General features: G+C 34.8%; 1 protein-coding gene across 3 annotated transcripts in view; it reads left to right on the top strand.

Moving 5' to 3' along the window:
• PRKG1 (protein kinase cGMP-dependent 1) overlaps positions 1 to 12,660 on the top strand; it is a 1,075,924-nt gene that overhangs the window by 541,137 nt on the left and 522,127 nt on the right. For 2 of the 3 annotated variants that reach the window (XM_058187717.1, XM_058187716.1), the window contains exon 3: positions 5,274 to 5,387. In XM_058187717.1, the coding sequence (XP_058043700.1) occupies positions 5,274 to 5,387 (114 nt within the window). Of the gene's footprint in view, positions 1 to 5,273; positions 5,388 to 8,495; positions 8,615 to 12,660 lie in introns of those variants that run through there. The other variant, XM_058187714.1, reaches the window with a different exon arrangement.

Raw genomic sequence — 12,660 nt, 5'->3', positions numbered from 1 at the left:
TACAGTTCCCAAAGGGTGACCACCTCCAGTATACACTGCATAAACATGACAAAATGTAAACAAATAAAAAAAAAAAAAAAAAAAAAAAAAAAAAAAAAAAAAAAAAAAAAAAAAAAAAAAAAAAAAAAAAAAAAAAAAAAAAAAAAAAAAAAAAAAAAAAAAAAAAAAAAAAAAAAAAAAAAAAAAAAAAAAAAAAAAAAAAAAAAAAAAAAAAAAAAAAAAAAAAAAAAAAAAAAAAAAAAAAAAAAAAAAAAAAAAAAAAAAAAAAAAAAAAAAAAAAAAAAAAAAAAAAAAAAAAAAAAAAAAAAAAAAAAAAAAAAAAAAAAAAAAAAAAAAAAAAAAAAAAAAAAAAAAAAAAAAAAAAAAAAAAAAAAAAAAAAAAAAAAAAAAAAAAAAAAAAAAAAAAAAAAAAAAAAAAAAAAAAAAAAAAAAAAAAAAAAAAAAAAAAAAAAAAAAAAAAAAAAAAAAAAAAAAAAAAAAAAAAAAAAAAAAAAAAAAAAAAAAAAAAAAAAAAAAAAAAAAAAAAAAAAAAAAAAAAAAAAAAAAAAAAAAAAAAAAAAAAAAAAAAAAAAAAAAAAAAAAAAAAAAAAAAAAAAAAAAAAAAAAAAAAAAAAAAAAAAAAAAAAAAAAAAAAAAAAAAAAAAAAAAAAAAAAAAAAAAAAAAAAAAAAAAAAAAAAAAAAAAAAAAAAAAAAAAAAAAAAAAAAAAAAAAAAAAAAAAAAAAAAAAAAAAAAAAGTCAAATGACCAGAGGATTTTGTATTTTTTCCTTAATGGCAAAAGGTCAGAGACCAACTGCTGGAGAGATGGAGATTTTACAGTATCCTTCCTCTACCATGCCCACCAAGCCACGCCTACCAAGCCATGCCATGCCCACCAAGCCACGCCTACCAAGCCATGCCATGCCCACCAAGCCACACCCACAGAACCGGTAGTAAAAAAGTTTGAAACCCACCACTGCGACATACCTAAGTGACCTCCTATGTAGGCTGACAGAGCCACTCCTGTTTGCTTTGTGGCCTAACCGTCTCATCCATTTTAGAAAAAAAGGAAGCTTATTCCTTAAGGCAGCCATTTTGTGAGTTTGCCACAATATGCTACAGTGGAATTTTATGGGGGATGGAAGACAGAAATCTGAAATAAGCATCAAAGATAAATAATTTTTATCTGTAGGAGTGCAACGGAAATGGGTCCTAATAATCAAGGAAAAGAAAGGCTCATAAAGTTCATTACTTTTACTGTCTGAACACTGGTGTGCAAAAATACACATTATCTGGGAAATTATCAGCTGATAAACTGAGTACAGGAAGACAAAAATGGTTTAGGAAGAGTAACTAAGTGTCTGACTTGAAGGACAAAAATAAATTCTACCTTGGAAATCACTGGGAATGAAAAAGAAAATTCTCTCTGTTGTTATGTTTGTTGCAAGAGAATAGTGCATCTTCACACAGCTATAAAAAATTCTGATAATGGCATTTCCATAAAGGTATTTAAAGATATAAAATCTGTCAAAAATATGCAGAACCATAATTGAATTGAATTTTTCTGACTCAATAGCATTTTAACTACTAGCGATCAAAATATTTGTCACATTAGGCTTAGACTTAGAATAACTTTATTGTCACTTTGCATGTGCACTAATAGTCATACATTAAAATGAAATTTCATTGCATACAGTTCCCAAAGGGTGACCACCTCCAGTATACACTGCATAAACATGACAAAAATGTAAACAAATAAAAAAAATTAAAAACCCACATATATTACATGACACAGAGAAACAACACAGTCTAGTTCAGATGTATCAATGTATATGGTGAGAAAAACTAATCTTGCAAGTTTACCAGACGGATGGCATAGGGAACAAAGCTGTTATAGAATTTGGTAGCCCTGTTACAAATACTTCAAAACTTCCTCCCAGAGGGGAGCAAAGAAACAGACCATAAAGTGGGTGTGTGGGGCTTTGGGCTATAAGGACATAACACTTATAAGCAGTATCCTCAATAACAGGACGCGAGCTTCCTATAATCTTCTCAGTTGTCCGTACCACTCTCTGTATGGACTTTCTATCTGTGGCACTGCTACCGCCAAACCAAACAGTGATACAATTTGTTAAAATGCTCTGAATAGTGCCTTTGTGGCCATGACAGAAGGAGAAAGATGTGCTTTCCTCATCTGACACAGGAAATACAGACGCTGGTTTCCACACTTCACTAAGGATGACATGTGGAGAGACCAATTCATATTGTTATCTGCACCGCCAGATACTTAATACTGCTGAGCACCTCTACAGCTGCATCCTTGATACTGAGTGGAGTATGATACTGAGTGGAGTATGACTATGCCGGCTTTTTTTAAAATCTACAACAATCTCCTTTGTTTTATTAACATTTGGAACCAGATTACTTTTATTGCTATCATTACTTGATTTTAACCACATGCACAGAGTTTAATTTATTAGTACCATTCATTTGCCTTTAATTACACGCAAGGCAAGGCATCTAGTGTATTTGTGACACATATTGTATTTTATACATCTCAGCCATTTCCATTTATCAACTGGAAAAGAAGTTTAGCTGTGTGGTAGATCATATTCTTTGTATGAAAAAGTTGCCAGCATCACACCATGGCAGACATTGTGGAAATTTTTTTGGAAACTGTGGATAATTATTGCTCTTGGCAGTGACTATACAGTACTAAACTGCAGGGAGCGGTGGTAAGAGTTGATAGGAAATTCTTTCAAATGTTCATAAGAAATACAGGCAGCAGTAAAGAAGAAATCTACTATTGTAGACTACAGTATTTTTTTAGAGAAATCAATAACTCTGAAGGTTATAGTTTATAACAGGTTTCTCACCTTTTCATGATGCCTTTTGATCATATTCTGAAAGTTAGTTTTTTTTAGCTGTACCTAGTGTTCAAGTATACTGTGGTCTTAGATTAATCCTTATATCCGCTTTAAACCATATTTCAACCAGAGTGCATACAATAAAATCTGTTGAATTTCACTGTAGGTTATTAGTGTACCACATCTCTTTTTCTGAAGCTTTAAGAAGCCTCATTAAAGGTTTTCAACTTTGTAAACAAAATTCAGTCTCCTGCTCTCTGACTTCAGTCTTGCTATCACAGGAAGTAATTGACCATCATTATAGTGAAGTCAAATTTAGACTATTTGCTCCTTTATTAAGCCCATGGTGGCGCATTAGTTAGAATACGGTATTGCAGGCTAACTCTGCCCACAGTCAGGAGGTCGATTCTGACGGCTCCAGGTTGACTCAGCTTTCCATTCTTCCAAGGTTGGTAAAATAAGGACCCAGATTGTTGGGATCAATATGCTGACTCTCTAAACTGCTTAGAGTGGGCTGAAAAGTACTATGAAGTGGTATATAAATCTAAGTGATATCGCTAGGTGGTATTAAAGATATATCTGTCCTTCCCAGAAAACATCCTTCAATCTGCATCATTCTCTATAAGAAAAGATGGAAGGGAGGAGGAAGAGGAGGAGGTAATTAAAAGAAACCTAAATGATTAAATAAATAAAGTGAATATATGACTGCAGCATCACTCCCATATATACAGATGCAGACATATGTTTTCATAGGTTTTCATGGGTATAGGTATGTAGGTCTTGGCATATTTGGGTCTTTTCCCGTGTAAGGTTGAGAGTATCTTGGCGATGTTTTGATGAGGTCTCACTCATCCTCCTCAGGCTGGTGTTTTCGGCTTTGTGCTTGTGCGAGCAAAGCATGGTCTGGTGGGGAGGTGGGGAATATTGCTGTGAGCAGGTTGGTTGGCTGTGTAGTTGCGTCTTGATTGGTAGATGGAGTGGGTGTTTGCAGATTGGTCGGCTATTTCGTAGCATCCTGTGTGGGTGTGGTCCGAGTCGTTTGTTCCTGAGCTTTGGTGTTGTGGCCTCTGGAGTTCTGTAATGTGATGTCTTGAGCAGATGGCTGTGATGCAGCATCCCTGGTTTTGGTTTGTCTCCGAGTCCGAGGTCTTGCATGTGTTCCTGGCGTGTGTAAGCTTGCTTTGTGTGGGGATCGGAGGGGGGCACAGCAGCCAGTGGTGCCAGCATGGTCTGGCTTCTGGATGGTGGTTGTGTTTCGTCTGTGGGATGGGTTTGGGTTTGAATCTGATGAGGATGATTGGTGGTGGCGTTGTGTGTTATCTTGGGTCCAGTGTCAATTTTCATGGCTGGGACTCGTTTGTTGACTAAGGCTAGTTTCCGGATGTCTGGTAGGTGGGAGTTGTCATCCCATTTGTTCATGTTGTGGGGGTGTTTCTCTTTTCAGTGGCTTCCATAATTATTCTCTTGTTAATAGTGTTCAGTTTTGGAGATTAATTTGGTTCCTTCAAAATCAATTTCATGTCCTGTGGTTTTAAAGAAGAAAAAACCTCCTCCCTTTTCCAGCACCATTTTAATTCAAAATAGTATATAGAAAGCAGTCTTTTCTTGACATGCCTGTATGTATGATTTTGAGTAAGTAATTATTATTTCAAAAGTATGTATATTTGCTTTAAGAAAGCTAACATATTGTGGAATGCAAATATACCCTAAAATGTAAGTTTAAAGGATATGAAAAACATTTTCTTTTGATAACATCCCTTTTCATATTTCTTGAAAATGAGTAAAAAGTTCCTTTCAACATTTTATATTACAGTTACTACCCAATCTCACAACATGTAATATGTTTTATTACCGCTTAATGCAACTGTTTGCAGCCAAAGGGTGTCTAATCTGTGATTATGCCATTTCAAATTCATTTCTGAGATAGCTATACATAATATGGATGGTACACCTCTTAAATACATAAGTGCCTCAACAGTGAAATATTTATTTCTATGAAGTATCTAGATGTCATAAGAACTTTTTGCTTTTATTTAGAGAATACGATAAAGAAAAACATATGGAACAGAGGTGGGTTTCAGCAGTTCTGACTAGTTCTGGAGAACCAGTAACGGAAATTTTAAGTAGTTCAGAGAACCGGTAGTAAAAATTTTGACTGGCCCCACCCCCATCTATTCTCTGCCTCCTGAGTCCCAACTGACTGAGAGGAGATGGAGATTTTACAGTATCCTTCCCTGGAGTCGGGTGGGAATGGAGATTTTACAGTATCCTTCCCATGCTGCAGCCACCATGCCATGCCCACCATGCCACACCACACCCACCAAGCCACACCCACAAAACTAGTAGTAAAAAATGTTGAAACCCACCACTGATATGAAAGATCATTCTGACAATCTTGTGATATTAATCTCTGTTCTTTATTGACAGATGGAAAGGTTGAGGTTACAAAAGAAGGAGTAAAGCTGTGCACTATGGGGCCTGGGAAGGTGTTTGGAGAACTGGCTATCCTATACAACTGCACCCGGACAGCTACTGTCAAAAGTAAGAATATTTGAAATATTTAATCCCAAAGAATTGTTGATAAATCCTGAGAAGTCAGTCTGGATATCTTCCAGTTATTTATCGATGTTCCTATTTTGAAAAAAAAACAAGAGGTCCACTTTTATACAGTTGTCATTCATGGGTTTTTCCCCTTTCAATTTTGTAAGCAGCATATGAGGATTGTGCTGTGTAAATTAATGCTTAGTATATCAGACTTATTTATTTATTTGCTCATTAATTCAATCTATATGGCTGCCAGATGATTCTGAATGGATAACATAGGTCTAAAACACCAAATACAAAGGAAAGTGATAAAATCTTAATCATAACAAAATAAAATATTGGAAATCAGAATACTATTCGTTTAGGGTTAAACTGGCTAGCACTTGAGTGAAGAACTGTTTTTAGGGCCTTTTTAAAAGCCAGCAGGTTTGAGGCCAATCACATTTCAAACAATATTTAATGGAATGTAATTTAGACCAGCTGTATTGTGTTCAAGTTCACCCAATAAATTTTCCATGCTTCTATTGTCTTAAAAACTTCCACCATCAAAGCTGTTTTTTTCTATCCAAAATAGGAGAAATAAGAAAATAAAACAGGTGTAAAGTAGTAGATGAAATCAAGGAACTGGTAGAAAACAGAAGCTTGTGCAGTTGGAATTTTTGATTAGTTTGTCATTTCTTATATCACCTTCACTTTAATAGCTCATTCTCTTTCTTGTACTTAGGACAAACAATCTTTCCAACAACTTTTCACATTTATTGTTTGTTATTGTTCCATATGTAGTATTTCTCATTCCAAGCACCTTCATGCTTGGTTTTCTGTAGGATATTGTCCTGTGCATAATTTTAGAACCACACTATTCTTTCCTCATTAAAGTGGTGAGGTCAGAAATAGTGCAGGTAGTCCTCAGCTTACAACAGTTCATTTAGTGACCATTCATATTTATGCCGGTTGCAGCGCTACGGGGTCATGTGATCAACTTTTGCGTGCTTCTGACATCCAAAGTCAATGGGGAAGCCAGATTTACTTAACAACCATGTTACTAACTTAACAACTGCACCAAGTCACTTAACAACTGTGACAAGGAAGGTTGTAAAATGGGGCAAAACTCAACAAATGTTTCACTTAGCAACATAAATTTGGGGCTCAATTGTGGTTGTAAGTTGAGGACTACCTGTATTTTTTTGAAATGAAAAATTCTGGAATGAAAATAGGCAAATTTTTAATTTGTAACCTTCCTGCCTCATGGGGATTTTAAACCCTTGACCATTATCTGTTTTCTACTATAAGCAGTGCCTTTGTGTGTAATATGAGTGTGTGTGTGAATTTTCCTCATTTCTTCTAATTGCTGTTTATGTCCCACCACAAGCCTGTGTAAACGAGGCATTACGAACTCTAGCTGACCAAATCATGGAGGCTGAAGCCAAACACCCTGATTCACTGGCCATTGTTTTGGGAGATCTAAACAAGGCAAACTTAAGGAAAGAACTACCAAAATACTTTCAGCATGTCAATTGTCCCACCAGAGGCAAGAATACTCTAGACCACTGCTACACAACACTAAAAGATGCCTATCGGTCTTTACCACGTGCAGCTGTAGGACACTCTGATCATTGCATGATTCACCTTGTACCTGCTTACAGGCAAAGACTTAAAGCCATAAAACCAATAATTAAATCAGTGAAAACCTGGACGGAGGAATCAGAATTAAAGCTACAGGCATGTTTTGACTGCACTGATTGGAATATTTTTAAAGATACCTCTGCAGACCTGGATGAACTCACAGATACTGTAACATCATATGTCAGCTTCTGTGAAGACCTATGTGTACCTACAAGGAACTTGCGAATACACAGTAATAACAAACCTTGGTTTACACCTAAACTTAAGCAGCTACGACATTCCAAAGAGGAAGCCTACAGAAAAGGTGATAAAATGCTGTACAATCAGGCCAGAAATGCACTAACAAGGAAGATAAGAGCAGCAAAACGAAGCTACTCTAACTTTCAAAGCTAAAGAATCAATTTTCAGCAAATGAACCAGCAAACATGTGGAAAACTCTTAAAAATATCACCGGCTATGGCAAACCTCCTTCCCAGGCTGAAGGTAATCAACAACTGGCAGATGACCTGAATGAGTTTTACTGCAGGTTTGAAAGGAAACTACAGCCACCTATCTCCACAACCCCATCTCAGACACACCAACAACAGCCAAGCCTCCTACAACTGACCCCATTTCATTGGGTTCACAACCCCTAGTGATCACAGAAAAGGAAGTGCAGGACCTATTTCACAGACAAAAGCCAGGAAAAGCTCCAGGCCCAGACAAGATAACTCCTTCTTGCTTAAAAGTCTGTGCTGACCAATTGGCCCCATCTTCACCCATATTTTCAATAAATCACTAGAGATGTGCTATGTTCCTTCTTGCTTCAAACGCTCTACCATCATCCCAGTGCCAAGAAGCCCACCATCAAGGAACTGAATGACTACAGACCAGTTGCTCTAACATCTGTAGTCATGAAAACCTTTGAAAGGCTAGTGCTTTCCTACCTGAAAACCATCACGAATCCGCTTTTAGACCCCTTGCAATTTGCATACCGAGCAAATAGATCAACAGATGATGCTGTTAATATGGCTCTGCACTACATAAGTGCCTCAACAGTGAAATATTTATTTCTATGAAGTATCTAGATGTCATAAGAACTTTTTGCTTTTATTTAGAGAATACGATAAAGAAAAACATATGGAACAGAGGTGGGTTTCAGCAGTTCTGACTAGTTCTGGAGAACCAGTAACGGAAATTTTAAGTAGTTCAGAGAACCGGTAGTAAAAATTTTGACTGGCCCCACCCCCATCTATTCTCTGCCTCCTGAGTCCCAACTGACTGAGAGGAGATGGAGATTTTACAGTATCCTTCCCTGGAGTCGGGTGGGAATGGAGATTTTACAGTATCCTTCCCATGCTGCAGCCACCATGCCATGCCCACCATGCCACACCACACCCACCAAGCCACACCCACAAAACTAGTAGTAAAAAATGTTGAAACCCACCACTGATATGAAAGATCATTCTGACAATCTTGTGATATTAATCTCTGTTCTTTATTGACAGATGGAAAGGTTGAGGTTACAAAAGAAGGAGTAAAGCTGTGCACTATGGGGCCTGGGAAGGTGTTTGGAGAACTGGCTATCCTATACAACTGCACCCGGACAGCTACTGTCAAAAGTAAGAATATTTGAAATATTTAATCCCAAAGAATTGTTGATAAATCCTGAGAAGTCAGTCTGGATATCTTCCAGTTATTTATCGATGTTCCTATTTTGAAAAAAAAAACAAGAGGTCCACTTTTATACAGTTGTCATTCATGGGTTTTTCCCCTTTCAATTTTGTAAGCAGCATATGAGGATTGTGCTGTGTAAATTAATGCTTAGTATGTCAGACTTATTTATTTATTTGCTCATTAATTCAATCTATATGGCTGCTAGATGATTCTGAATGGATAACATAGGTCTAAAACACCAAATACAAAGGAAAGTGATAAAATCTTAATCATAACAAAATAAAATATTGGAAATCAGAATACTATTCATTTAGGGTTAAACAGGCTAGCACTTGAGTGAAGAACTGTTTTTAGGGCCTTTTTAAAAGCCAGCAGGTTTGAGGCCAATCATATTTCAAACAATATTTAATGGAATGTAATTTAGACCAGCTGTATTGTGTTCAAGTTCACCCAATAAATTTTCCATGCTTCTATTGTCTTAAAAACTTCCACCATCAAAGCTGTTGTTTTCTATCCAAAATAGGAGAAATAAGAAAATAAAACAGGTGTAAAGTAGTAGATGAAATCAAGGAACTGGTAGAAAACAGAAGCTTGTGCAGTTGGAATTTTTGATTAGTTTGTCATTTCTTATATCACCTTCACTTTAATAGCTCATTCTCTTTCTTGTACTTAGGACAAACAATCTTTCCAACAACTTTTCACATTTATTGTTTGTCATTGTTCCATATGTAGTATTTCTCATACCAAGCACCTTCATGCTTGGTTTTCTGTAGGATATTGTCCTGTGCATAATTTTAGAACCACACTATTCTTTCCTCATTAAAGTGGTGAGGTCAGAAATAGTGCAGGTAGTCCTCAGCTTACAACAGTTCATTTAGTGACCATTCATATTTATGCCGGTTGCAGCGCCACGGGGTCATGTGATCAACTTTTGCGTGCTTCTGACATCCAAAGTCAATGGGGAAGCCAGATTTACTTAACAACCATGTTACTAACTTAACAACTGCACCAAGTCACTTAACAACTGTGACAAGGAAGGTTGTAAAATGGGGCAAAACTCAACAAATGTTTCACTTAGCAACATAAATTTGGGGCTCAATTGTGGTTGTAAGTTGAGGACTACCTGTATTTTTTTGAAATGAAAAATTCTGGAATGAAAATAGGCAATTTTTTAATTTGTAACCTTCCTGCCTCGTGGGGATTTTAAACCCTTGACCATTATCTGTTTTCTACTATAAGCAGTGCCTTTGTGTGTAATATGATTTGGAATGTTAACAAGTGACTTCAGTGTAATTTCTCTTGCACATTAATGCATAAATAAGTGAATGGTAGCCATGATTGTAATTAGTTTTATTTCCTTTCCAAAGTACTTTGACAGGGCAGGTCACTTAGTTAGCACTTGGAGGCTTTTCAGCAACATCTAGATGAAGACACTCAGTTTCTTTGAAGTACGAAGTGCTATTTAAGAAGCATTATTGACTAATAAATTTCAATTATTACTGTTACTTCTGAAGGTCTGATTGGAACATCTGCTTGTACTTCTGTCTGCATGATAATTCAATTTACTTGTTGGTACTCTGGAAAGACAGATGTTAAGAGGACTGGTAATGGTATAAAAATAAGGATAATGTGAAGTATTCACTTTTAAAAAGAAAACTTGAATATACAGTACTTGAAAAGAGCATTAGTTCTGATGGAGCCCTTTCCCTCCTTAATGCTTATTTAAGCCTTTGCTAGTTAAACTCTCATTTTAATCTTACAGAATTTGTGAAAAACTAATTCTTTTTCAGTTGGAGGTAGTAGCTTTGGGGTTTGCAGTTCAGGAATCATGAAAACATTATATCATGATCCAAAAGTATGCAAGTAAGAAAAACACTTTAAACAAGAGAACACTATTCAAAATAGCACCAACAAAAACTCAGAAATTCTCACCTCAGTAGCTCAAAGTAAATGAGTTTCAAAGCCCTTTTAAACCCCAAAATTGATGGAGTTAAATTTATATGTCTGATATTTCTTGAACATTCTATATTAGTGATTGTTGCATCTTAAAAATGGCCCATATTTGGTGTCTCCATGACTGATCTTAAGACTCAAGTAAGTGCATGTAAGTACATATATACTTGTGAGCCTTCAAATAAACTGCCTCTATTCTCCATGATAGATTTATTCTATTTAGAGGCCACCAAACTTCATAAAATTCTGTGTGACTTACAAGACTCAAAGCAATAAAACAATGAGAACAAACCTCAGGTGCATCTGGGAGACACAAGATACTTAACTGAATAAAATTCTACAAGAACAGGAACCAGCCAAGTTTACAACGCCTTTTGAACATCATCAGGGTGTAAGACATAAGGCTCTCCCAAGGGATACTATTTCAGTACTCCCTCCTGTCAATTTTCAGAAGAAAAGGAAGTTTCATTTCTTTGAAGAGACATACTTTTAGCATCTAGAAAAAGAGAAGTAAGCTGGGTCCTTTGTCTTGTTCACTGTTTAATCAATACACCTTTTAAAAACTGGTATTTTACTTCTGTTTTGGTTTTCAATGTTCTATTTATACAACAAATCAACCAAGAAATTTCTAAAGTAACATCTACTAAATTAAAATGGTTGAATTGAAGCAGTTTCAATTATATATATCCAATTATATAGTTATTACATACTCATCCTCATATATATGCTTATATATTATATAATTATTTCATGCTTATGCTTATATATACTGTGTGACAAAAATAAATAAATAAAAAATAAATAAAGTTTATATAACCTTCAAACAGAAAGGACTATATCCATCCTGAATGTTTAAAATTTAAAATTTATTCTCGTTACTAGTCTCCTGCTACTTGTAGTCTCTCGCTACTATCATAGTAGTTTACAAATTTAAAGCATTGTATTAAGTTCTGAGATTCATTCAAAACTGAATTTGGATCCTGGTTACGATAGGATATTATTGCCAGCAGAATGAGAAAGATTTTTGAGGGATTTGATGGCTACTATTTTTTTCCATTGAGAAAAAGCTACATGAAATCCATCAAACTCTGAATAAATCTCTTTTCTTGAACAAAAGACCCAAAAGTAACACCGACAAATGTTAAAAAGGGGTAGGGATTTAATCACATGATTGTGCACACCATCTTGCTTTTTTTTTTTACTTCCCTGCAGCTGCACCTGTTTGCAGCTTAAATGAACAATCAACATTGTTAATTTTTATCCAGTATAATTATTACTTTTTAAAAAATATTTTGGTTTTTGCAAAAAAAAAACACATTGCAATGAGCAGTGCAGTTAAATATAGCACATTCATATATAAAGTACAAAAAATAATAATTTATAAAACCACTTAGGAATTATCCCTTAATACTCCTCCTAGTAATTAATATATAATGAAATATGATTCTACTAATTAATGTAAGATATAAAATCAGACCATGTATTTGAGAAGGCTTCAACTTTAACTTGATCAGAACTTAGGTAAAGAGTTTAGGTCAGTTTCTCAGTTATAGTGATATGCCAATTATTTTGGTACCAGAGCTCCATTTTCATAATTTTATCTTTCTAGTGTTTAGTTATGGACATTTGAGATCAGAGCTTCTCAATGTTTTACTTAGTTGTACCAGGGGTTTTGTAACACCCTGTCCTGTGTGCATGAGATATATAAAAATTATTGTACAGCTTACATTTTCTTGAATTATATAGTTGCACAAATACCCAGTTCAATTGTATTATTCACACAGTTGACATGTGGTTAAAGTGTAATACTATTCTGAGCATTCCAAAGTTTGATATATTTATTTATCATTATGGTTAATTTACAGTTTTTATGTTTACAGTTTTATGCAGCTAACAAAGTTGCATAAATGATGTGTGATCTTCTGTTACTATAATTTTAATTGCCGCTTTTGTCCGTCTTCTTCTGAATGTCTAATTCCCCTATGAATAATAGAAGTGCTACCCCTACACGATGGTATCGCCCACTTTGAGAAACACT

This window comes from Ahaetulla prasina, chromosome 6, assembly GCF_028640845.1.
Source record: "Ahaetulla prasina isolate Xishuangbanna chromosome 6, ASM2864084v1, whole genome shotgun sequence".
NCBI lineage: Eukaryota > Metazoa > Chordata > Lepidosauria > Squamata > Colubridae > Ahaetulla > Ahaetulla prasina.
Note: the sequence above shows the minus strand (reverse complement) of the source record. Positions and strands in the feature narration are given on the sequence as shown.